We start from the raw sequence: 26,496 nt of genomic DNA, 5'->3' as shown, positions 1-26,496 counted from the left end.
GAGGACCACCCGTAACCTTAAACGGCAGAAACCTAATTGAATATGGAGTTATGTCAATGTCCTTTTTAAGCGCCCATTGGAGAATGTCCCAAAAAAATACAGCGTCCCTACAGTCTATGAAGCGGTGATCTATGGTTTCGGCACGTGGACAGAGCCACGAGTTCGATGCTTGAAAGCGGTACAAAAGCGTTTCTAGTGAATACGGTGTTGCCTTAGAAACGTGCCGTAGAAAGTTATACTGCGGTGTATATCGGTAATTATGAGCATGTAACTTACAGAAGTCGCAGTTACACGAGTAGCGAAGTACGTTTCCGCTACATTTCTTCTGCGCTTACCGCACACGCAGAGCCATATCTTGCGGCAAACACAGAAGACCCCCTCCTCTCAATGTACGGCGCTGCCCCGACAGGTGGCGCGCCACGCGCGCATTGGGGCTGTGCGGGGACCGGTGCCAGGCGCGTCGCGGCCCCCACTCCCTCTCCCCTGACGACGCTTCGCCGTGCTCCCACACGGGTTGCAGAATCAAGCGCCGTTCCTTTCTTTAGATTACTATCTATCTATCTCTCTGCCCGTGCCGATCACGACGTTTGGCTGGCGTAGATCGTTTCCCCTCTGAGACACCGAGTTCTTTGGTTCGTTCCGTTTTTTATCGTGCTGCCCCGACCTCCGCGCGGCGCACTTCGGTGCGCGTTCGGTTTTCTCTGGCCGAGTGCATTTTCGCCTGCCAGAGTTTTGGACGCTTTCTAGCTAGCAGACGAGAGAAAGAAACAATGGTCGCTGGTAGTGGTGGTAAACATTTATTACCTGAGCCTTTTTACAACATTACTTGTGAGGGGGCTCAGGAGCGCGTAGGGTGGTCCGGGTGTTCGTGGCCCTCAGCGACCCTCAGAGCCCAGTCCACCAGCCGTATTTGGTCGGCAGGTCGCTCGCCGCCATCACTGTGGGTACTCGACGGATTGCACCGCGTTCGCTTGAGCGCAACCTCTCCAGAAAGTCTTGTCTCGCTGGTGTAGGATACCGAGCAGTATGCGCATGGTTCTTGGTGGACCAAGCGTCTCGTGTTTTCTTCGATATTCCTTTAATAGCCACATTAGTTGCCCAAAGTAGGCATTCGATTGTGACCAACATACTTTCCTTCGCGTTTATTTTTTTCATTACGGTGCCCCCGCTCCACAAAAGGGGAAAAAAAGAACGTTGCGGCGCAGCGAATTATCGCATGGTGAAAGTTCTATTTTGTTACTTCTTTTGCGGAAAGTAATGGGCCATGCATGGGGCGCTTCAGCTGCCGGATGCTCTTATTATATTGCTACGGCACAATATGTGCGATCACGAAAGGCGAGCAGTGTGAAGACGACGACGACGATTAGAAGCTAGCGCGGGCTGTTGCCTCTTGGCCAAGCGCAGCGTATTGCCTTGTCAATATACTTGTAAATAGCAATTACATGGACACTCTAGGCGCATTCCTGCCGTCGCCGTCGCCCTCATGTTCCGCATAAAGTCCAAGGGCGATAACACCGTGACCGTGCTCCGCATGCTGCATGTGCGAGTGAAAGCGTAGGGGCGGGGAGGGGGGGGGGAGTGCAGGGGTGAGCCGACGATGGTGGCTCAGTCTTGTGTGCGCAAGGGAGAAAAGCGGGGAGGAAGCGCGCCGCCTTCCACTGCGCGCGATACATCGGGGGGAGTGGATGGAGGGGCGGCGGGCCTTAGGATTCTGTGATCTGTGAATCTGTGATTGGCCCAAGATATTTATTTGCCTTGTTTGATGCATTATATACAGTGACTTTTTCGTGGCTACGTGGATTTTTTGGAGACTTATACATATATTTAAATATCTTGTTGTGAGGTTTTGTGTATACGTGCAGTGAACTTTGTTTCCAGTGACGCTTTTTTGCTCTTTATCAAGCTGTATTTTCGCATTTGTATATTCCATTGTATCTTCGCTTTTTTAATGTACGAGGGCGAGTCAAATGAAAGTGAGCCTACCCACCCTGCGCAATTATGGTTCTGTTCATTATCTGCAAGGCCTGCGCGTAGCACACAGGCATCTCTCATTTACAAAAGTGACCCGCAGGTGTGAGGATAAATGTTCTTTAATGCGCTCATACACTGGGTTGAAAATGGTTGCGTGACGTAATGGGCGCTCCAGAAGTTGAGCAGCGTGGTGCCGTGAGGTTTTTGACAGCTGAAGGTGTTCCCCCCCCAAAAGTTAGTCACCGTATGGCTGCCGTGTACAATGAACATTTCATTTCATTGGCCACTGTGAAGCGTTAGAACAAACGGTTCAAAGAAGGACGTGAGAGTTGCAAAAGCGATCCCAGACAGGACCAAAGCCATCGTGCAATCACCCTTAACAAAATTGCAAACGTTGATAAGCTGATGACACAAGAACAGATCATAAGCATTGATGAACTGGCAGAGCGTGTGAACATCAGTCACGGTTCGGTTCACCGTCACCGTTCACGCCACATAATTCATGAACATCTCGGTTATCGGCTCTTGTGTGCGTAATGGATGCCCCAGATTTTGAACCACCGCCAGAATACGGAGAAGTTCGGCGCTGCCTTTACTGATCTAATCCAGTATCACAATAAGGGTGACGATTTCTTGTCTGCAATTGTGATCGGGGAAGAATCATCATGCCACTACTTATGAGCCTGAAACAGGGCGGCAAAGCTTACCACGGAAACATTCGAATTCACCACCCCCAAAGAAAGCAAAGGCCGTCATTTCCGCCGGAAAGGTTTTGTTGACTTTTTCGATCGTCGAGGGCCATTGCTGACAGAATTTGCTAAATGTTGAGAGACTATCAATTGTTTCCGATATTGTGAAACGCCGGATCGGCTGCGTGTCGCAATCAAGAACAAACTACGTGAAAAATTGACGAATGGGGTCATCTTGTTCCACGACAATGCCCGTCCCCACGTCGCTGATGTGGTTAATACAAAACTGGAAAAGTTCAAGCGGGAAACGCTGCAACATCCGCCACACAGCTCAGACCTGTTGCCTTGCGACTTCCACATTTTGGGGCAACCGAAAAAACAGCTCAAGGAAACAAGATTCGTCTCGGACGATGACGTGAAAGTCAGTTGCAGACATTTTGAAGGAACAACCCAAGGAGCCTTATGAGACGGGAATTACGGGACTCGTTAGTCAATGGGACAAATGTCTAAATGCTCATGGAGGCTACTTTTAAATAAAGTACCCCGTTTGTCATATATTCTCATTGGCTCACTTTCATTTGACTCGCCCTCGTATATTCTGCAGAACTCCTGCTTGTTATACGTGCTCTCTGTTGCGACTATAATTTCGGTGCAATTACTCACGATACACGACCGGTGACAGCTGCTCATGCGTAATACATTGGAACAAATGACAGCGTCATTGAGATTTTTCACTGGCGCCGTTGCATATGTACAAGAATGTGAACAAGGATCTTGAATGACAGTTTCATTAACATATTTGTCCTAAATTTGTTCATTTCATGCCCTTTACATTTTTCATATCAGCGGCATGCACTGCTTTGCTGGTTTCGAACTGATGTAGTTCTAAAGTTCGTGTGATATTTTCTTTGCTTACTAAATAGACAAAAAACATGGAAGCATTGGCATCAGTTATGTTGGGCACAATTTTTGGCACATACGAGTATAATATTTTATGAAAAAATACATATTTTACTTGTATTGACAGTGCACAGCGTTCGAGAATTCGCTTGCAGCATCTCTGGCAATGGCAATGCAGTTATTATTCATGTATTTGATCCCCAGGCGAATAGTTTAAGAGGAAGCTTTAGCTCGGGCCCAACTCCGACGCGGCCTATTCAGATACATGTAAAACGCAGAAACGCTTTTCTGAGATAACTCCTGGATTGCTTTTAATGAAATTTGTTGCATTTGAGAGAGTAAGTTATATTCTAGTGTCTGTTGGAAGCGGAATTTATATTTAGGGCCCGAACTTTGTTTAAAATATTTTGAAAAATTCGAAACTTCGAAAAAAATAGAAGCACAAAGTTTACAAATGAATAGCTCTGCATCAAGAACAGATATCGCGGTTCTGTAAACGGCATCCAGCGGACAAATTCGATATGTCTATTTGTATCTTATGTGAATTGGTTATGTTTAAGTACAAGGGTTCTGCAAAATCCGTATTTCCATAATAATTAATTTTTTGAGACTCATGTGTAACATCAATTTTGTCCGCTGTAGATGTACTATTATGTGCAATTCACAGAATCGTGATATCAATTTTCATTGCTGATTTACAGAGTTATAAACTTCATTGTTTCGTTTTCTGAAAATTTTCGGTTTTTGCCACTTTTCAATAAAATATTGACGACCTAAATCGAAAATTCGAAACAAACAATCACTAGAATTTAAGTTTTTCTTTGAAATGCAACAAACCTCATCAAATTTGTTGAAGTGGTTGCCAAGAAAAACGAATTCTCCTTCTGCATGTATTTAGATAGGAGCATCCGACCTAATGTTTCCTCTTAGGCGGAGGCCGAGCTGCATTGTGAGACCCCCCAAACGAAATTTCTGGCTACGCCAATGGTGCCGCCGTGTAAGTAAGCTCGAAGCGCTTGTGTGAATATAACATTCAGACGAGTTTGTACTTACACGGTGTCTTTCTTTTTTTAGCTTCACAAAATTAAAAAAATTACCGACGATTACGTTACTTCCTAATGCGAAATTTGAGCGCAGCAAATAAGCTGTTTCACCTTTTCGATAGATTGAGGCAAAGAAATCGAGCAACACATGTATGCGCTATCACAGAATTTTTTTTTTTATTTTTCACACGTATTCTTTTAACAAAGACTCCACTAACAGTTCTTGACAGTCATGAAGGAAGCTTTGTGGTCGGAGAAATAGACTGATATATGTTCGACTTGGTACACCAATGCTTGATTCTCAAAGACGAGATCTATACAAGTGCCTCGCGAGGTTGTCACCGCCGTGGGACGCGTTACGAGCGAGAGGAACGGGATGTTCTCCTGCATAAGTGTTAGGAAATTGCTGTTTGTCTTTATGTCAAGCCGCCACCGATCTGGCTCTCTGATTGCCACCGCACAGGGCGAACGGCAGCGGCAATTTCGGCTCGGGCGGTGCACATATACAGATCCGCCGCCACCGATCTGGCTCTCTGATTGTCACCGCACAGGGGTTGCATTGGAGGAGGAGCGAAGAAAGGAATTAAGTTCGAGCCGGCGCTTTGACAACCGGAGACTCGCAGGAAGAGGGGGGAGGGGGGCGGCGTGTACACCCAGCGGCAAACGATGGGGGCAGAAGCGCGCGCAGCAAGCGGACAACACGATAAAGGGAGGAGGAAAGAGATAGCAGCGACTGACTGATGCCGCTGACGCCGATAGTGAGTCAACCCCAGCTGCGGAGTTGGTTTCAGGCGGCGACGGTGTTCTATGCAGTCACGTTATCTTGACTCTCTAGCGGCGTCAGCGGCATCCAGCGGTATCAGTCGGTCGCTGCTAGCGCTGGGGGGATGAAAGGGGGGCGGAGCTGGTTACGAGGCCGACGACGACGCGAAACCCAGGAACGGACGCCAAAGAGCTGCGCTCTAAAAAAAATTGCCTGTGACAGCACAATTCTAACCCTTGATATAAGTTACTCAATGAAGTGCCCATTACTTCTACAGGAAATAAAAATGCTTAATGTAGAAAGAAGTGCGAGAGAGGAGCCCGGTTGCCGCATGACGCGTTTCTCAGAGTTGGCACGCACCGGTGCACCACGCATTTCGGAGGCCACCCACTGGCTTCCCACAGTCGTGCGGACCTTGGCACTATACCAAGTGCGAACGCAAATCTAAAGCAAGGGATGCCCGGCCTTTGATGCAAAGACAGCAATGGTGAGATGACGTGTAATGCAATTCTACGCACTTTCTTTTGGGGCATAAAGGTTCTAATTTAAATCGGGCAGAAGTAATGTACTATGACTACCGAAACAACGGTTTCTTTCTTTTTACTGACTTGTTTTCCCTTTTCTCTTCTTTTCTTCATTTTTTCTTTGTTACTGCACTATCTTCGACATCTTCGCGTCAAGCTGCGCGAACGAGCCAATCACGACCGAGAAATTCCATCCGGATCAAATGTACGCCGTATGATACCCGTATTAGATCCTCGCCAAAAACTGTGTTGGCACGGCGAAGAATGATTCGCATTAAGAAAAAGCACAAATATATCTTTGTGACCATTACGCGATTCTGTCGTTATGGGCACGTTTGAGAAGGTAAATGTTGATTATTGAAGGAAAATAGTGCGCTTTGGTTGATCCTTTATGCATGGAGAAAAGAGTTTCCTTCCACCAAGCCTTTATGGCTGCGACGGCAATCACGGAGGCTCCATACTGCGTTGTATGTTGTTTCTTGCGTCTCCTTTCTCTAGAGGGCGCGCAGCTATACTTAAACTCAATCTTGTACGTTTACATCACGCTATGAAAAATATTTGTTTTCCTCTCCCCGTTCCCCGCGCTCTCCTTGACCGTGTTGTCTATGGTTGTCTGTCGCAGAGAGGACGGGGCGTAGCTGTTGCCGCACGTGTGCAAACCAGTGTTTTGGTTTGAGTTCGCCAGTTGAAATTGTCGAGAAACTAGCAACCGGACCAACTATTCATCATGGCTTACTTTACCCATTGCTGCTGCGGCTGTATGACTGTCAAGACTGGCACCAAAGTGCTGGCAATTCTGAGTGTGGTGAGTGGCTGTCGTGCATTCTGCGTTAAGTGCGCTTCGGGAGCGTCGCAGCAGTATGCGGAGGTGCAGCAGCCTCCATCTTGTATGTCGGCTGTTGGAGCTGTACTGCCTTGAAAAAAAAAGGTTTATTTCTCCCGCCATTTTGTCAAAGTTTATATCACTGATAAACATGTTAGCCTCCGACGTGATTACGCCGTGGCGGGAAACGCCTCCTCGTTCTTAAATGCGCCCAGTAATCTGGCATTGTAGTGTGAGCGTAAACATTGTAGGCGTTGCCTTGGACGCAACCTGACGCCTCTCGCTCCTCAGTGTAAACATGTATTTGCCACGCTGCCGGGTGAACCGCAGCAGCGCGCGGAGTGCTCTGCGTATTTACGGTTGATGTTTTGGTGTTTCCTCCTTTCTCAGTCTGTCTCGGCACGCGCTACGTGCAGCCTCCATGTTTTCTTTAGATAATCGCGCCTTAATGCACTCGCTTGCCTTGTATCCACAAGGAACACACCGCAGCTAGCGTCGTTCGCATTCCTAGTTCTTGGCGGCGTTCATCCCGGCGTCTCCTAACAGCTATGCACGTTCTGAGCATTTCGAACTTTGCAGCGTATTGCAAGCGCTCCCACTGTACCGCTCTCTCTGCTCGCCAGTCTGCAGTTGAAGGCCGCCACAAGTGGTTGCGCAACGGCGTGCAACGATTTTCACGAGGCGGAGCACGCTGCTCCATCCGGCTCGTCGCGCCTAGCCTTTCTTGTCTGGTAAACCGAGCTTCGGGAGGCGCGGCACGCGCGCACTATGGGCGCTGGCCGAGAAACGACGTTGTCGCTTCGTCGTCCAATCTGCTCCAAACTGTCACTAGTGCCCTGAGATATACGAACCGCACAGTTTTAGAGCGTATGTGCTGTCCAGTTAAAGCGATCAACCTATTTGTGGAGGGCGTTGATTCAACCCCATCCGTGACTCTTACCCTTCGAAGTATTGCGCACGGTTGCGTGCAGGCTGGTTTTCAGCGCGTTCACTTGGCTGATACGCGATTTTCTACTCACAAGCCTTGTACTGTGCTATGCTTCACTTCCGAGAAACATCAAGCACTTCGCGTATGAGAAAAAGCTTGTTTCTCAGAGCAATCTTTTACTTTTTTTTTTTATGGCACCAACTTAGCTATTAATGTTTTACTGCTTTGCGTGTGATGCACAGAAAATAACATGAAAACAAGGGCCTTATGTGGCTACAAAAACTTCATGTAAGGTCTTTTGTAGATTTCCTTAGTATTTGTTTGTGTGTGCAGTGGTGTTTGTGTGTTACATTCCACCAGCATGTTGTGTTTCACCCACCTGTGTATCAATCAGTAGTGCTTGGCAGTCAGCATCTTGACGCTGTCAAGGAGCTCGTTTGTTTATCTGTGCATAGTAATCGCAGTAGACCACACATGTGGCAGGACTTCTGAAGTTGTGAACAGCATTGTATGGCCACTGTTCTCGAATAGCATGTAATTGATGCATCCTGCCAGAACTAACTCATGGAGTAGAAACATGTATGATAAAGAAAAGAAACTTGTGAAGCTAAGGACTGCACAAGAGGAAGTGGCATTGATAATCAGTGGTGTAATTATAAAGCTGCAGTATGAATTAGAGAGTCAGCATAGACAGATGCTACAGGTGATATTAAGATGAACAAGCAGAGTTGACGAGTTAATATAATGCATAGAACACATAGCTGGTGCCCTATGAGAGCAGCAGAATTGGTGCTAAGGGAAAGAAAACAGTTGACAGTGGCAGTGGATTAACAGCTAATAAGATTAGAAAATTTGTAGGGCATAATCTGTAGTTGGCTAATCAAAGACCCTGGCAGAGATCTCTGGGAAAGTCCATCATGCAGTAGACATAGAATTACCATGGTGGTGGTATTCAACAGGTCTCATGTTATGGGTTCCAAAGTAGAAACAGCTCTGTATTTTTTATCAGGCCTCTTTGGAGCTGCTTCCATGAAAGAGTTCCAATTATCTGCAGCAGCCTGTGAGTTAAGGGGCTCTCATTTTATTCCCCCTCCCCCCCCTTATGTTTGCAAAGAGAGCCATAGAAAAACCTGGATTGAAAGTTTGTATTGAAGTGATTCACAGAAAACAAAGGTACTGAAAAGGTGAATGCAAGTACTTCATCAAACCAGTATTTTTTATTTGCATGCGAGCTAGCTTTAGCATACTCCACAATTACATGAGTACTTCTTTTAAACTGGTGAAGTGACTTAGTTGTGTCAGGTTGTTACAGAAGGCAAATTGTGATGCAGCTCTTATGACTGTGCAGATTAGTTGGCTTATTCTGAGCTTGTCGCACCATCACTTTTTGCGTCTGTGCATTCTCTCCTGTTCGCATTTTGCCCACTTTGGAAACGGTCCTTGTAGCTTCCTCGGGTTACACAGGGGTGCTCATTTGATTTCCAGCCTAGGTAGCTAAATTTCAATAGCCTTAGAATGCGTAAACTCCTGTGAACTTAGCCTTGCACACGGATTAAAGGCCCCAAGTGGTCATGGTTAGTCCACAGCGTTCTGCTTCAGCTTTGTGACATGAAATTGAATTGGTTATTGACTCTGTGCACCTCCTGCACTGTAAGCGAATGCAACAAATAGTAAATAATTTTGTTGTTAGCTTTTTATTGCAAGGCACTAATGTTGCAGCATGTGATTATTGTTGCTGAGTAACCTTTTTATTAGCATGCCGCTTCCAGTTGGCTTAGCAGACTCTATTGCAGGCAAATGAATATTTAAATTGTGGATAAACAAATATGCTAGCCCGTATGGATATAAGATTATGCGAAGTGGGGTTACTTGCGAAGGAAGAAAGGGGAGGTGTTTCCGTACCTAGAGCATGCGATCGAATGTGCCAATCTGCATGAGAGGCATGCTGCTGCACTGTACAACTCATGCAGTAAATTTCTTCAGAGCATAGATGGAGCATGCACCTCTTGCGGCGCCTAATCTCACTGATACATCAGTAGCTATTAACCAGAAAGCACAGAAGCTTCCAGAAGCACGGAAGGACCAGAAGCACAGAACTAGAACCAGAAGCACAGAAGGACAGGCCGCCATTGGAATCTGAACCTGGCAACATTTAACGTTAGAACGTTATCTAGTGACGCGAGTCTAGCAGTGTTATTGGAGGAATTAGAGGGTAGTAAATGGGATATAATAGGGCTCAGTGAGGTTAGGAGGACAAAAGAAGCATATACACATCTAAAACGCGGGCACGTACTGTGCTACCGGGCCTAGCGGAGAGACGAGAACTAGGAGTCGGGATTCCTGATTAATAAGAATATAGCAGGTAACATACAGGAATTCTATAGCATTAACGAGAGGGTGGCAGACCTTGTTGTGAAACTTAATAAGAGGTACAAATTGAAGGTTGTACAGGTCTACGCCCCTACATCCAGTCATGATGACCAGGAAGTCGAAAGCTTTTATGAAGACGTGGTATCGGCGATGGGTAAAGTCAAAACAAAATACACTATATTGATGGGCAACTTCAATGCCAAGGTAGGCAAGAAGCAGGCTGGAGACAAGTCAGTGGGGGAATACGGCATAGGCTCTAGGAATAGCAGGGGAGAGTTATTAGTAAAATTTGCAGAACAGAATGATATGCGGATAATGAATACCTTCTTCCGCAAGTGGGTTAGCCGAAAGTGGACGTGGAGGAGACCAAATGGCAAGACTAGAAATGAAATAGACTTCATACTCTGCGCTAACCCTGGCATCATACAAGATGTGAACGTGCTCGCAAGGTGCGCTGCAGTGACCATAGGATGGTAAGAACTCGAATTAGCCTAGACTTGAGGAGGGAACTGAAGAAACTGGTACATAAGAAGCCAATCAATGAGTTAGCGGTAAGAGGGAAACTAGAGGAATTCCGGATCAAGCTACAGAACAGGTATTCGGCTTTAACTCAGGAAGAGGACCTTAGTGTTGAAGCAATGAACGACAATCTTATGGGCATCGTTAAGGAATGTGCAATAGAAGTTGGTGGTAACTTCATTAGACAGGATACCAGTAAGCTATCGCAGGAGACGAAAGATCTGATCAAGAAACACCAATGTATGAAAGCCTCTAACCCTACAGCTAGAATAGAACTGGCAGAACTTTCTAAGTTAATCAACAAGCGTAAGACAGCTGACATAAGAAACTATAATATGGATAGAATTGAGCATGCTCTCAAGAACGGAGGAAGCCTAAAAGCAGTGAAGAAGAAACTAGGAATAGGCAAAAATCAGATGTATGCGTTAAGAGACAAAGCCGGCAATATCGTTACTAATATGGATAAGATAGTTCAAGTGGCTGATGAGTTCTATAGAGATTTATACAGTATCAGTGGTATCCTTGGGTACCACTGATATTGTATAAATCTCTATAGTAACGCCTTGGGAGCTATGCAAAGGGGGAAGGCATCTGAGGAGGATCAGGTAACAGCAGATTTGTTGAAGGATGGTGGGAACATTGTTCTAGAAAGACTGGCCACCCTATATAAACAATGCCTCAGGACCTCAAGCGTACCAGAATCTTGGAAGAACGCTAACATAATCCTAATCAATAAGAAAGGGGACGCCAAAGACTTGAGAAATTATAGACCAATCAGCTTACTGTCCGTTGCCTACAAAGTAATCGGTAATAGAATCAGGAACACCTTAGACTTCTGTCAAGCAAAGGACCAGGCAGGATTCCGTAAAGGCTACTCAACAATAGATCATATTCACACTATCAATCAGGTGATAGAGAAATATGCGGAATATAACCAACCCTTACATATAGCTTTCATTGATTACGAAAAGCGTTTGATTCAGTCGACACCTCAGCAGTCATGGAGGCTTTACAGAATCGGGGTGTAGATGAACCATATGTAAGAATACTGAAATACATCTATAGCGGCTCTACAGCCACCGTAGTCCTCCATAAAGAAAGCAACAAAATCCCAATAAAGAAAGGTGTCAGATAGGGAGATACGATCTCTCCAATGCTATTCACAGTGTGTTTACAGGAGGTATTCAGAGACCTGGAGTGGGAAGAATTGGGGATAAAAGTTAATGGAGAATACCTTAGCAACTTGCGATTCGCTGATGATATTGCCTTGCTTAGTAACTCAGGAGACCAATTGCAATGCATGCTCACTGACCTGGAGAGGCAAAGCAGAAGGGTAGTTCTGAAAATTAATCTGCAGAAAACTAAAGTAATGTTTAACAGTCTCTGAAGAGAACAGCAGTTTACGATAGGTAGCGAGGCACTGGAAGTGGTAAGGGAATACATCTACTTAGGGCAGGTAGTGACCACAGATCCGGATCATGAGACTGAAATAACCAGAAGAATAAGAATGGGCTGGGGTGCGTTCGGCAGGCATTCTCACATCATGAACAGCAGGTTACCACTATCCCTCAAGAGAAAAATGCATAACAGCTGTGTCTTACCAGTACTCGCGTATGGGGCAGAAACCTAGAGGCTTACGAAAAGGGTTCTACTTAAATTGAGGACGACGCAGCTAGCTATGGAAAGAAGAATGATGGGAGTAACGTTAAGGGATAAGAAAAGAGCAGATTGGGTGAGGGAGCAAACGCGGGTTAATGACATCTTAGTTGAAATCAAGAAAAAAAATGGGGGGGGGGGGGCATGGGCAAGACATGTAATGAGGAGGGAAGATAACCGATGGTCATTAAGGGTTATCGACTGGATTCCAAGGGAAGGGAAGCGTAGCGGGGGGTGACAGAAAGTTCGATGGGTGGATGACATTAAGAAGTTTGCAGGGATAAAATGGCCACGATTAGTGCATGACCGGGGTAGTTGAAGTATGGGAGAGGCCTTTGTCCTGCAGGGGGCGTAACCAGGCTGATGATGATGATGATGACAGATGCTACTGCTGGCTGTAAGCTCTGTAATAGAGGTGTGTGAATAGGGACTTTTGAGACTGAATTTAATACAAATCTAATAGTGACAGAAGTGAATTGAATATCGAATAGCTTTTGAATAATGAACAGCCATTATCACAATTAGTATAAAACAATGTTAGCATTCTAGTATTAAAGTTAGCAAGTTTCTGTCATTACATAGTACGTTATGAAGCATTGTTTATTAAAAGCACAAATGGAGCATTAGGAGCAAACAAGTAGTTTCTTTACATGCACAGGGCTCTTCAGAGTGTGCAAATGATCGCTGTGTAGCCTGTAAAGTATGGCCACTTAAGCATTGGGGGGCGTAGCCAGAAACTTCTTTTGGGGGCGGGGAGGCTCACGTTGCAGCTCGGTCTGCTCCTTATGGAATTTCTCGAGCGATCAAATACATGCAATAACTGCATTGCCAGCGCCAAAGTTGCTGCAAACAAATTCTTGAGCACTACGCACTGTCAAGACAAGCAAAATATGTAATTTTTCATAAGAGAATATGCTCGTATGTCCCAAAAATTGTGCTTGAAATAACTCATATCAATGCTTCCATGTTTTTTGTCTATTTAATAAGTAAAGAAAATATCACACGAACTTTAGAACTATATCAGTTTGAAACCAGCAAAATAGTGCACGCCGCTGATATGAAAAATGTAAAGCCCATTAAATGAACAAGTTGACGAATATTTTAATGAAACTGTCATTCAAGAACCTTGTTTACGTTTTTGTACATATGCAACGGCCAGGGGAAAATCTCAATGGCGTTGCCCTTTGTTCCAACGTATTGCGCAGGATCAGCTATCACCGGTCGTGTATTGTGAGTAATTGCGCTGAAATTATAGTCTCAACAGAGAGCACACATAAAAAGCAGCAGTTCTGCAAAATATATGAAGGCGAGGCAAATGACAGTGAGCCAGTGCGAATATATGACAAACGGGGCACTTTATTTAAAACTAGCCTCCATGAGCATTTAGACATTTGTCCCACCGACTAACGAGCCGTATGATTCCCGTCTCGTAAAGCTCCTTGGGTTGCTGCTCCAAGAAATCTGTAACTGACTCTTTCATGTCGTCGTTCAACACGAATCAGGTTCCCTTGAGCTGTTTTTTCAATTGCCCCAAAATGTCGAAGTCCCAAGACAAGTCAGGGCTGTATGGCGGATGTTGCATCGTTTCCCGCTTGAACTTCGCTGTGTTGACCACATCAGCTACGTTTTGACGGGCATTGTCATGGAGCAAGATGACCCCATTAGTCAATTTTCCATGTCGTTTGATCTTGATTGCAACACGCAGCCAATCCGGCACTTCAGAATACCAGAAATGATTGATATTCTCTAGGTTTAGCAAATTCGATCAGTAATGGCCCCTGACGATAGAAAAAAAAAAAAAAAAAAACTCAACAAAACCTTTCCGGCGAAAGTGAAGGCCTTTGCTTTCTTTGGGGTGGTGAATTCGAATGTTTACAATGTAAGCTTTGCCATCGTGTTTCAAGCTCGTAGTAGTGGCACCATGATTCGTCCGCGGCCACAGTTGCAGACAAGAACTCGTTACCCTTATTGTGTTACCAGATCAGATGAGTCAAGGCAGCACCAAACTTCTCCATTTTCTGGCGGTGGTTCAAAATCTTGGGCATCCATTGCGCACACAAGAGCCAGTAACCAAGATGTTCGTGAATTATGGTATGAACCAAGCCATGACTGATGTTCACACACTCTGCCAGTTTATCTGTGCTCATCCTCCGTTCTTGTCTAATCAGCTCATCAACCTCTGGAATTATGATGGGGGTGATTGCACGGTGGCTTTGGCCCGGTCTTGGATCGTCTTTGCAACTTTCACGTCCTTCTTTGAACCGTTTGCTCCAATTCTCCACAGTGGCCAATGAGATGCTATGTTCAACGTAAAAGGCAGCCATACGGCAAATAATTCCTTTTTGGGAAACACGTTCAGCTGTCAAAAACCTCACGATGCCACGCTGTTCAACTTTTGAAGCGTCCATTATGTCACGCAACTATGTTCAACCCAGTGTATGAGAGCATTAAAGAACATTTATCCTCACACCTGCATGTCACTTTTGTAATTGAGAGATGCCTGTGCGCTAAGCGAATGCCTCGCAGATAATGAACCGGACCATTGCGCAGGCTGGGTTGGCTCACTTTCATTTGACTTGCCCTCGTACATTAGAAATGCGAAGATGCAGCTTGATAAAGGGCAAAAGAGTGTCACTGGAAACAAAGTTCGCTGTACGTATACACAAAACCTCACAACAAGAAAATTGCATATACTTAAAGGTCTCCAATAAATCTAGGCATCTAAGAAAAAGTCGCTGTCTATAATGCTTCAAACAAGGCAAATAAACATGTCGTGAAATCACAGAATCATAAGGCCCACCCCGCCCCTCCCTCCACTCCCCCTGATAATCGCGGGCGACGGAAGACTGCACGCTTCGTCCCCGCTTTTCTCCCCTGCGCACACAAGACTGAGCCACCATTGTCGGCTCACCCATGCCCCCCCCCCCCCCCCGTACGCTTTCACTCGCACATACAGCATGCGGCGCGCGGTCATGATGTTATCGCCCTTGGACTTTATACAGGACATGAGGGTGATGGCAGGAACGCGCCTAGAGTGTCCACATAATTGCTATTGCAATAATATAATGAGTTTCTGGCAACTGAAGCGTCCCGTGGCCCTTTACTTTCCGTAAAAGAAGTAACAAAATCGAGCTTTCACGATGCGACAATTCGCTGCACCGCAACAATGTCTGTTTTCTTTTGTGGGTAGAGGCACCGAATTGAAAAAACGCAAAGGAAAGCATGTTGGCCACGATCAAATGCCTACTTTGGGCACCTACCGATGGAATATCGAACAAAACGTGAGACGCTTGGTCCACAGAGAAACATACGCACATTGTTCGGCATCCTACACTGACGAGACCAGACTTTCCGGAGAGGTTGCGCTCATAGTGAATGCGGTGCAATCCGTGGAGTAGCCACAGTGATGGTGGCGAGCGACCATTGTTTCATTTTCACGTCTGCTAGCCAGAAAGCATCCAAAACTCTGCCAGGCGAAAATTTACTTGGCCAGAGAAGTGCGCCGCGCAGTGGTCGGGGCAACTCGAGAAAAACACATGTGCTCTTGCTGGCTCTGGCAACCCGCGGGTAGTGAGAACAAGAACATTGAAGTGGCTCAGTGTGTCCTCGGGAATAAAAGTCAAAGGAGAAAAAAAAATAGATAAGAACGTAGTTACCTTTGCTGGCTTTAGTGTCTTCAGATGGATGCTTTGGCGCAGGTGAAAAATATGTTGATGTTCTTTTCCGTGACATGACGGCACAGATGAACCACCACAATGCTTCGTCTCATCAGACTTCGCTGGGTGCTTTGTCCACTTGTCTGATAGTGCGCTGATTTGGCTTGTCTCGTTGTATGATCGGATGTACGACTTTAGAAAACGTAATGCACCTTTGGCGTCAAATGTTTATAACAACATTAAACCCACAAAGTTCCAGAATTGAAAATCTAAAGAACGACTTTGGAAATGTCAGTGCACCTTTCGCATCATTATAGAACCTTATACCCATAAAGTTTTGGAATTGGAATCCATGAGCTCCGTAGATTCCGCGGCCTCTGCAAGATGCTGCGACGAGCCCACTCGCCATCGAAATGCCCTTGAAAAGTTTATGCTTGGATGGGGCTCCTTTCGTTATGTGACTCCCGGTGCATGGGCGTTGCCGCGAAATCCAGCCCTAGTTCGCAATGTCCACGCTGAGATGTCTTTTCGAGTGTGAAAGACACTCTAGACCAGAATAATTTCCATGGCGGCGGTTGTTTTGGCTGGCGATGCATGACAGCACGAAAAAATATCGGGGTGGGGGCTGAAGCCCCATAACTCCCCTGCCCCCCCCCCCCCCCTGCTACACTTCGGGACTTAAGCAATGCAGCCTGCTCCACTACGCCAGTTCTTATGTTTTGTCTATACTATGCCCATGGGGGCGAAAATTTACCATACTTTTGCTCCAATATTATGTTTAATTTTAGTGCAGTTGATGTTTAGAAATATTCTAAAAGTACTATGAAAATATTTGCATTTGCAAATAGTGACTATTCAATTAGGTCTTCGAATTGGATAGAACACTATTCAATTTGTTATTTGAAAGTTTCAAATATTTGTGCACCCCCCCACTGTAATATTGTTGCTGAAATATCTACAGAGAATGCTTCCGAATTCCAACCTCTTGCTCATAGAATCTGAATGCGCCTATGCTTAATATAATTAGTAGCGGGAATGTGTACTGAAAAGACTCAATTCTTGTCTGGGAATTTTTTATTGCAGATTGGTTTTGCAATTGGTTTGGTGACCTACTCAGCAGTCTGCGCAAACTTTGACAAAATCTTGGAGGTGTACGATGGGTACCCAGAGGTGCAGGATGCCGTGAAGTGTGAGTATAAATATGAAATACATTGAAGTTTAGCTTTTGAGAATTTGAAGTAGATACGTAGATCGTGGGCATTTCAGCATTGCTGGCAGTTCCTTTGTCTCCATGCCATAGTATTCTTTCTATGGGTAGCACTACAAATTTATTGAAGCCCTCGTTACCAGGAACTCTATTATTTCGAAATACTGGCCAAATTTAAATTCTTTTCTTTTCTGGCCATGGTTCTAATCCATGTTTTTATTTCTTATCTGAAAAGTTCTTGCGCAGGACTCCGGATATCTAAATCTCGACTTCGAAAATACCTGGGAAAATTTGGAAGATGCTTAAGCTTCGCCTTTATGGCGTTCAGAGATCCCTGACTGTTCCTCATAGTTGCTGGCAAATGCAGCTTATGTAACCGTAATGTTTACCGGGAAACGAGGGCGGCGAACGCTCAAAGACGAGCTTTCTGGTAGAAAGAGCTGCGATGCGGCGGAGGCGCATCGCAGCTCTGGGATGCCATGGCCATTCTGTGAAAAGTACAAATGCTGGAAAAAAGGTTTGTGTGTGTGTGTGTGTGTGTGTGTGTGTGTGTGTGTGTGTGTGTGTGTGTGTGTGTGTGTTTCTTTTTTTAGTGTTCGTGTAACAGAATTTTTTTCTCGTATATTAAAATACAATCACGCGCTATCATGTCTGTAGGTTGTGTGCAAGTTGTACTTTGTATTTTACCGTGAGGAATTAAACTAGTTCAGTAATTTCCTTGCGGCGCATGGAGGGCCTGCGTGGTTGGGTATGCGTGGTTCGAAAACGCCGACGCCGCATTTTCTACAACTCGGGGCCTTTGAGCGGAACCTTTAGCTCGGCCCCAACTCCGGCGCGGCATATTTAAATACATGTAAAATGCAAAAACGCTTTTCTGTGATATTCCCTGGACCGATTTTAATGAGATTTGTTCCATTTGAGGGAGAAAGTTAAATTCTAGTGTCTGTTGGAAGCAAAATTTCGATTTATGGCCTTATTTATGTGAAAAGAATTTTCAATAATTCGGAAGTTCAAAAAATATAGACACACAAAGTTCATAAATTAATAGCTCTGCATCAAGAACAGATATCACGGTTCTATAAACGGCATCCATTAGATCATTCGAAGCGAATAAATTTGATATGTCAATTTATATACGTGAAATTGTTACGTTGTGGACGAAGGTTCTGCAAAAGCTTTATTTCCATATTACTGATTTTTTTTTATGTTCGCGTGTAACATAATCAATTTTGTCCACTTTAGACGTACTATGATATGCAATTCACAGAATTGTGATATCATTTTTTCCTTGGTTAGTTAGAGTTGTAAACTTGATAGTTTCGTTTTCTGAAAATGTTCGATTTTTGACAATTTTTAATAAGAAATTAACCATCTACATAAAAAAATGCGACGCCAACAGTCACTAGATGTTAAGTTTTTCTCTTAAATGAAACAAACCTCCTCAAATTTAGGGTGGTGGTTGCCGAGAAAAACTAATTCTCCATTTACATGCATTTAGATAGGAACACCCAAGCTAACGCTGCCTCATAACGCTGTCGTGTTAAGGCAACGGGGCAGTCAGCAGCCTAGCCCAGGCACTCGTGTTGTACCCAGTGGCAGCTTGCTAGCCGAGCCAGACGCCGTGTCAAAGCCGCGCTTCCCGCTTATCTTTCTATCGCCGCCCGCGTGCACTTGCTCGAGCTGCTCGCTGCCTCCTTGTTGAGGCCTCACGCAGCAGTGGTAGGCTGGAAATTGGTCTTTTGATTTTTTTCCCTTGTTAAGGACGCTGTCAGTGACGCATCAATATGGTCACAGCGTGCGAATTGTGACCTTGTGCAAGTTCATCGGCACCTATGAGCAGGCGCGGCGCGATCAGCCGATGCGCTGCACCCAGAAGTAGCGAACATGCGAGCCCACAGTGTTTCAGCGAGATCGCAGCTTGATAAAGGACGCTCGCTTCATGCTCGCACCGCAGTGAAGCATAAAATGCAGTGTCACTCATAGGCGTCTGAAGGCGTTTCGGTTTTCGAAGTGAAATTGCCCGGAATTCATTACAATGCAGAAAGCAGCGGCGTCAATTTTTGAATGTCTGAAAATGGTTATGCCAGAATGACTGGCTTCAAAGCATGCTGTCTTGGCACAGTGCCAGTAATGCTGTTGGCCGTGGACACCGGCATCTCTGGTGCCGATGCACGCGAAGGTGACCGAAAATATTACTAGCCGTATTTTGGAAAGGCTCCGCAGGGTGTATGCGTGGCCAGAGAGCTTCTATTTGAGTGATTTCGCTTACCTGGAAACTCCGCTTATCTCTACATTTTTCCAAGCTTTTTGCAGCTTCAACTTAATGGGGTGTGCTACTAGGCTCCGAAAGATAGCAGGTTCGAACTGGCTGTATCTACAGCAAACTGAAGCCATAGGTGTTGTGGCAGAGCCAGCTGTAAACATAGCTTATCGTGGTGGTATGTAACTATACGTGCATTACATTCGAGACCATACATCATTCATTAGATGATGGAACAAGAAAAATCAAGGGAAAGACTGTGTACTTTGTCGCGGTCAGATCCCATCCCAAGTACATCAGGCAATGCAAAGCCCATAGGTGCCAACTACGGGGGGTGTTCCGGGGCGCTCGGGCCAGGCGATGCCAAAGGCTACCCCCCCCCTCCCCCCCGCCATTCCTTAAGTGTCATTACCAAAGTTTTGTCACCCACATCATTTCAGGTTTCTTTTGAGTTGCCTATGCCTTTTGACGTAAAATTTCATTGTGGCTAATAGCTTACTGCATCAATGTTGGCACGGACGTGCACGACTTTTAATTCATACTTTCATTTTATTTCTGCAAATCCTGAATATAGGAGGGAAAGTGCATTAGAAGCGCCAGCGGCGGCTGCCTCATCCATATTTTCTCACTTCAACATTGTTTTACATTTCTACTGTAAACATCATTTAGATCCAGAATATACTTAAGTATGTATAAGTACAGGAAAAAGTTTAATATATTTTTGAGAGGAGGTAGCCAATTAACAATAATTTATAAAGATATGGATAGCCTATGCTTTGAGAATGAATATGTTGCTGTATGTTCACCTGGCTTCAAATTGCTTTGGGTGCTTTCTTGGCCGTGAAAAAAACCTGCCGATTTCAGTGACCCTTTCGGCAGACTCTTTCATCAATGGCGTGAGAAATGCACGTGAATTATATGTGTTTCAGTATTACTTCTCTTTCCAGTAAGCAGTACTAACGATTCATTAAAAAAAACTCTTCTAATAATTTACATCTATCAGATGGAAACATCGCTACTCGCATGCAGAGGTCGCAAGTGTATACAGGGTGTTCCAACTATTGTGCACTAAGATTTTTAAAAATTGCACTTGCATTACTCGAAGAAAGCCTAGTGCGTATCGTTTCCAGTAGAGTGGAGTATCCGCCAGTAACTTTTTTGTTAATGAGATTTAATTAGGTAACTGTGATTAATTATTTAACTTGTGAAGTACTGTCCTAATTATCAAAATGTCACCAAGGAATTTGTAGGCACCCCCAAATGACGTCCAACTGCAGTATTTTCAGTGACACCCTAATTGGGTACAATTTTTTATGCCTGATAAACCCCACGAAATATGAAAAATACCATGTGATTGCGCTCCCACTCACATCATAAAGTAGCACCCTTGAACAGGCTCCCTCCAGCCAGAATAAAATAAAGGAAATAAAGAAAAACATGATCGAGCCAGTGCCTTATCTGCTGTGCCCCAGCTGAAGTGACACATCGCGTATTGTGTTGGGAACAAGCTGTAATATCTGTTGTCTTAGCATAGATAAAGTGCACGGGTGGTCCCTTTCTTTTTATGCCGCAGAACCTATCGCTACAAAAGCAAATTGACAATGTCAATGCAAAGGCTTAAGGGTGCGTTTTGTTTTGTCCCAGTCCCCATGTCTTCGTCCCCATGTCCCCATGAGCAGAAGGCAAAGATCATCCTTGCCTTGGGAGCTGCAAATGGCAGCAAGAGGAAGGCCTCATATATGTATATATGTAATGGAAGCCTGGCAGTGGACCAAACACATCGGCGATCATCAGAAATTATAAAAACATGAGACAAACCGGCAACTTCCAAAAACAGTGGCGGAAGACTCCATTTTGAGTGCTAGCCTACGCACAGATGTTCTAGCATTTATGGCCTTAAAACCTCATGCTAGCATGCGGGACGTGGCCGCCCAGGTACTTATTTCCAAGTCATCAGTTCGGACGATTCTAAATCACTGCCTTTCACCCACACCACCTTAACCAGCATTAATGCTTCGAAGATGGGCGGCTGTAGAATCTTCTAGATTTCTGGAATTGGGTCCTCACAAAAGCCAATGAGTCACCGCACTTTTTTAGCAACGTCATGTGGACAGATGAAGCAATTTTTGCAGAAACGGCCAGGTAAATTTGCATAATGCACACTTGGAGCGACTCCAATCCACACTGGGTAAAGCACACTCGGCACCAGTTCCAGCGGTCGTCCAGTGTGTGGTGCGGAATTTATGCCGGCGTTATAATCGGTCCCAACTTCTTCAATCACACACTGACTGACTGAACAGCGTGACGTGAACGAAATCCTTGGAGTGGTGGATGAGTTCCTTAGCGAAGTCCTGCTGTCACGTCTTCCACTTCTGTGGTATCTGCAAGATGTGGGGTGCCAGCACACAGTAGCAGCCGAGCACAAAACTGGTTGGATGCAACTTTTCATGTGCAATGGATTGGAAGGCATGGGCCTGTAAATTGGCCGGCTAGGTCACCTGACCTCTCCCCACTCGGTTTATTTCTTTGGGGTTAGGTAAAAGATTGTGTTTACATGATCGAGACGACGACTTCAGATGAGCTCAAGGAAAGGATAATGGATGTCTGCCGTAGAATTCCAACATTGGTCATCAAGAAAGCCACTAATGATGTGATAAAGCGGACTGAGTACTGCACATCTGCAGAAAGTCTATTCGAACACATCCTCTAGGCAGCAGCTGGCGTTCAACAGCGCTTACGAATACACAGATAGTAAGGGCGCACTGAAAGCTGATGCTTCTTTTCTGACATCCCGGTTGCCAATTTGGCACATTTATACCCATGCCACATGGGCACAGAAAGTGGCATTCAGTAGTTAGGGCCTTGAATTCCTGAATGACACTTTTTTTTGGCAGAGCTGCCACATGTCCAATTTTAATGACGTTTGACCCAATGATGCCGATAACAGCGTTTTCTGAAGCATGAAATTTTAAGGTAACAATAAAAATATAAACATGCATTTGCAAGTTTAACCTGCCTTCAAGGCTAGTGAAATGTAGAATTAAGCGTACTATAGTGCCGCTAGCTTTAGTTTGTTGCTGTCTTGCTGTGTGAATGTTGCCAACATTTAACACAGCTCCACTTGCACCAGCATCTCTTCTCGTGTTTTTTCTTTTTTTTTTTTTTGCATTATACAAAACTTGATGTGCTTGTTTGTGTGTGCTGCATGGCTTAAACACCTGAAAAATTTGTTTCCAGCTAAATAGGACGTTGTTTCAAATAATTTAAGTAAACCGCACTGAGCAAGCTATGGCCTCAAGAGTACGCATTTCTCAGTTGAATGAGTTCTGGTCTTCACTGACGAATGGCATTAAGGCAAATGCCATTTGTTTCGCTCATGTGGCACCACGCAAATGACATTAAATAATAAGGCATTAGGAAGTTTATGCCATTTTCTGTGCCCATATGGCACAGGTGTTACAAGTGGTACATTTACTTTCTTGAACGCATCGGTTTTGCCTTTTCTCTACACGTGGGTTGATTTCTGGTCTGTTTATTTCACTTTTACTATTTTTTCCATAAACCTACTTTTGCAGCGTGCATACACTCTCATGAAAAATAAAACCATCACTTTAATTTGCCTTTAGTCCAAAGCAAGTTTCTGGCACGAAATGTCGCTGCACGCGCACTCTTTTGATGCGGTGCAAGCAGAGCTGGAATTTTGAAACATTCTATTTTATTGCGTTGCTTTTTGCACTTCGTGCAGGGTCAGAGCAGCACTTCGGCTGCGTTATCAAGGGGCTTTTGGTATCAGTGTGATCAGTCTTCAGAGACGGATAATAAGTGTGACGTAGAAATGAGAGGACGGAATAGCTGTGAAGCCGGGAAACCTGCTGTTGGCGCTCCTTCTGTACCATTATCAAAGTGATGTGCTGTCTCTTCAGGTTTGTGTCACACAAAGAAGTTGCTTTCAGTCAGCTTATTTGAAGTCGCTGCTTAACAATGCGGGTGGGAGCGCACTCATATGGTATTTTTCATATTCCGCAGGGTTTCTTTACCAGTCAGAAAAAAAATATGCAATAATTATGTCAGGGAAATTACTGCATTTAATTGTCATTTGGGGGCGTCTACAAATGCCTCATTGACATTTCGATAATTAGGACTACTTCTCAACTTAAGTAATTAAATACAATTATATTAAATCTCAGTAACGAAAAAGTAACTGGAAGGTACTCCATATTGTACTGGAAACATATGCACTAGGTTTTCTTTGAGTAGCACAATTGCTTTTTTTTTTCTTTTTAAATCTTGGTGCATGATAATTGGGAAGCCCTGTATAATTCCCTCAGCAACCAAAATGAGGCCAAGCCGGTTTCACTTGAAATCAGAATCAACAGCTGTCGTGTGCAGCAGACCTTGTACTCGAACTCGCACACAAAAAAAGCACAAAAAAAAAAGAGGCTGCAGTTTCTTCAGAAAGGCAAAGGAGTGATAATGATAGTGAAGTATAAGACACTAATGTGAAAGAAGATTACACCACCGCAAGACACCTGAGTGGACTCTGGCTGTGAAATTGAACTGTGTCCTGCTATGAGGTCTTATACACATATAAGGCCGTCACTTCAGTGAACAATTCTTTGAGATCGCACAAAGTTTCTTCAAGTGCAACTGTTAATAGAGGTTATATATGTATATACATATGATTCAAAAAAGAAAGAAAAAAGACTGAACATTATGCTACGTTTTTACTGACGTTTCAGCCGGAGGTCCCGCTTTTGTTTATCTATGCAACACAACTTTTCTGACACGTTTCCAGTTGACAATCGTAGGATGTTGCCACAAGACTGCTATTTTCTTATATATATCTTATATCCATTATGATAATGGTTTGTATAGATGTCAGAATGTATATTTGTGGCTACCCCCCTGCACTGGTACAAGCAGCGAGCTCCTTGTCTTGAGTGCTTTTGCTTCTTGCTACAGGGAATGTGAGGGGCGTGATTGCTTGCTAGCAGGCAACCTGTTCCCATGAATAGTGTATGAAGTCGTGTGTGTTCCATGGTTGAGATTGTTGTATGCTTTTGTCTTGCTATGTCTTTTCAGCAACCTATGGGCTTTTCGTGGCCTATGCAGTCATCAGTGCCATTGGCTTTGTAGCAGCCTGCCTTTGCATCAGGGGAGCTTATACTGTGAGTTCTATTATTGACTGTTTTGCAGAAATTGTCAGCGTGGTGTAATTTGGTACTTTATAATTTTGTGGAACTTTATTTTGTTGCATTAATACCCATAAATACAGTCAGCATACTGTAATATTGTACTTAACTTCCTTTGGTCAAATAATACACATAAATATTACAGTAGCTTCCAGTAACGCAAAGCAACACTGAGTACACTAGCATTAGCATGCAAGTTATGTACAGTCGAATCTCTTTAATTCGAACACGCTTAATTCGAACATCCGGTTTATTCGGACTAACACCATGGTCCGTTCAAAGATATGTGTATTCTAATGGGTGAAAATGACCAGTAATTCGAACGGGCAAGCATTTGCGATGGTTAATTCGAACATACCGCGCTCCGACAATGTTCTCAGCAGCACGCCAAATCACACGGCAGCGCCTCCGACTAGCATTGCTGTGACCCCGCCAAAGAGGAAAGGCTTAGGAGAGACCCCTCAACGCCGCGTGAGAAAAAAAAAAGAAAAAAGAAAAACGTGGCGGAAATTTCACCCTCTCGAATGGCAAGGTTGCCGTTTCTGCGTTGCACCGTCATACCCCAGCCACACTAGCGGTGGCTAAACGCGCACTGCGGGAGGGATCAGTCCTGGACCAGTTTTACGGGGCTCGCTACAAATGGAGAAGACCCATAAGAGGGGCCCCTACAGTGACGTACACACAGGAGACTAGCATCATGCGGATCCGCCCAACCACTCTATTCATACTCATGCCTGCTGGACCACTTGTTTCACACTGTCGTCTGCTTGCATCAGGTCTTGCTCGCAGATGTTTTTAAAAATGTTTATTATAATTTTTTTTTAATGATGCGTCTAAACCGAGACATCCCAATGGAAAGGTTGTTGGAGACAGTGCGTCATATCCGATTCTGTATGACAATACAGACCCTGAATACAGGGACGCGAAGGCGACGCCCAATACCTCACTCTCCTTGTCTTTGGACGTGGCAACGCCGCAACAGAAGGGAGCACACCAACATGGTTATGATCAGTGGCAACGACTTTGTCATCTTAATAAGGCATGACTGGCGTTAGAACACAGGATGAAGAAGGTAAACACAGCACCGATCTGTCAGCAGACGAAGGAAAACACACGCGAACATGCAGAGGTGGAGTGTATTAGAATACGGTTTAGTGGGACAAGCGACTGGGGCAGTGCGGACTTTGCAGTGAGGCGCGCGACGATGAAAAATACTGTGGCGGCGCTGCAATCGAAGTGACTTGAGCGACATCAAGGTCTCATCATTGGAAACCGCTGGCAAAACTTCTCGGAAGGGTCATTCGTACCACTTCGCACGCTGGTATATGCATTCAGACCACTCAAACAGTGTTTATAATTGCATATGACATGTATTTGACATAGCAGTTCTGCAGAAACCCACGAAGGGGAGATTTGCAGAAACCCGTAAGGTGGATTTTTCTTCAACTCTGAGGCTTTTCTTTCGAGGAGCCCGTATGGGTTTCCTTTGTAGCAATTGCTATGAACGGGTGGATGTCTGATTTATGCCTTAAGAATAGATTTTATGCCTTAAGATATTTATGCCTTAAGATATTTAGGCCTTAAGAATAGATGCCTTCCTTTCTATTCTTTATTTCATTTTATTTTTTTTTTTTAATGCCACTCGTTGCTAGCGGGTGCATTGCGGCCGCAGCATCGGCTTTCATTCTGCTGTGTTATTGTATGGATCTCTTTGGAGAACAAACATTTTTCTTGTTCTTCAAGCAGCATGTACCCCTCGTGTGTATTTTTACGCATATAGTTTTCCATCACTTTTGAAATACAGACTGAAAAACGTGTAATCTTCCTGCTTGCTGCTTCAAACAAATAAAACATATCTGCCACATCTGGTTGGTCCCTATGTGGGAGACGCCCGCTACACGCTAAGCGCGTCCTGCAATAACATAATAAAGTTTTCCAGTCCAGTACCCAAACCGGCGCCCTGTACTCAATTTTAGGGGAAGTATTATAGAAAAA

The 26,496-nt window shown here is 44.6% G+C and overlaps 1 protein-coding gene across 1 annotated transcript in view; it reads left to right on the top strand.

Annotated features, from left to right (window-relative positions):
* Positions 1 to 6,482: 6,482 nt before the first annotated feature.
* The window catches only part of LOC142579224 (uncharacterized), a 39,738-nt gene continuing 19,724 nt past the window's right edge, over positions 6,483 to 26,496 (top strand). Inside the window, exons 1-3 of the mRNA XM_075689217.1 lie at positions 6,483 to 6,695; positions 16,926 to 17,031; positions 24,392 to 24,477. Of these exons, the coding sequence (XP_075545332.1) occupies positions 6,618 to 6,695; positions 16,926 to 17,031; positions 24,392 to 24,477 (270 nt within the window). The 5' untranslated portion in view covers positions 6,483 to 6,617. The remainder of the gene's footprint in view (positions 6,696 to 16,925; positions 17,032 to 24,391; positions 24,478 to 26,496) is intronic.

Source organism: Dermacentor variabilis, chromosome 4 (assembly GCF_050947875.1).
Source record: "Dermacentor variabilis isolate Ectoservices chromosome 4, ASM5094787v1, whole genome shotgun sequence".
In the NCBI taxonomy this organism is placed as follows: Eukaryota; Metazoa; Arthropoda; class Arachnida; order Ixodida; family Ixodidae; genus Dermacentor; species Dermacentor variabilis.
The sequence above is the reverse complement of the archived record's forward strand: the minus strand, read 5'-3'. Positions and strand labels throughout refer to the sequence as shown.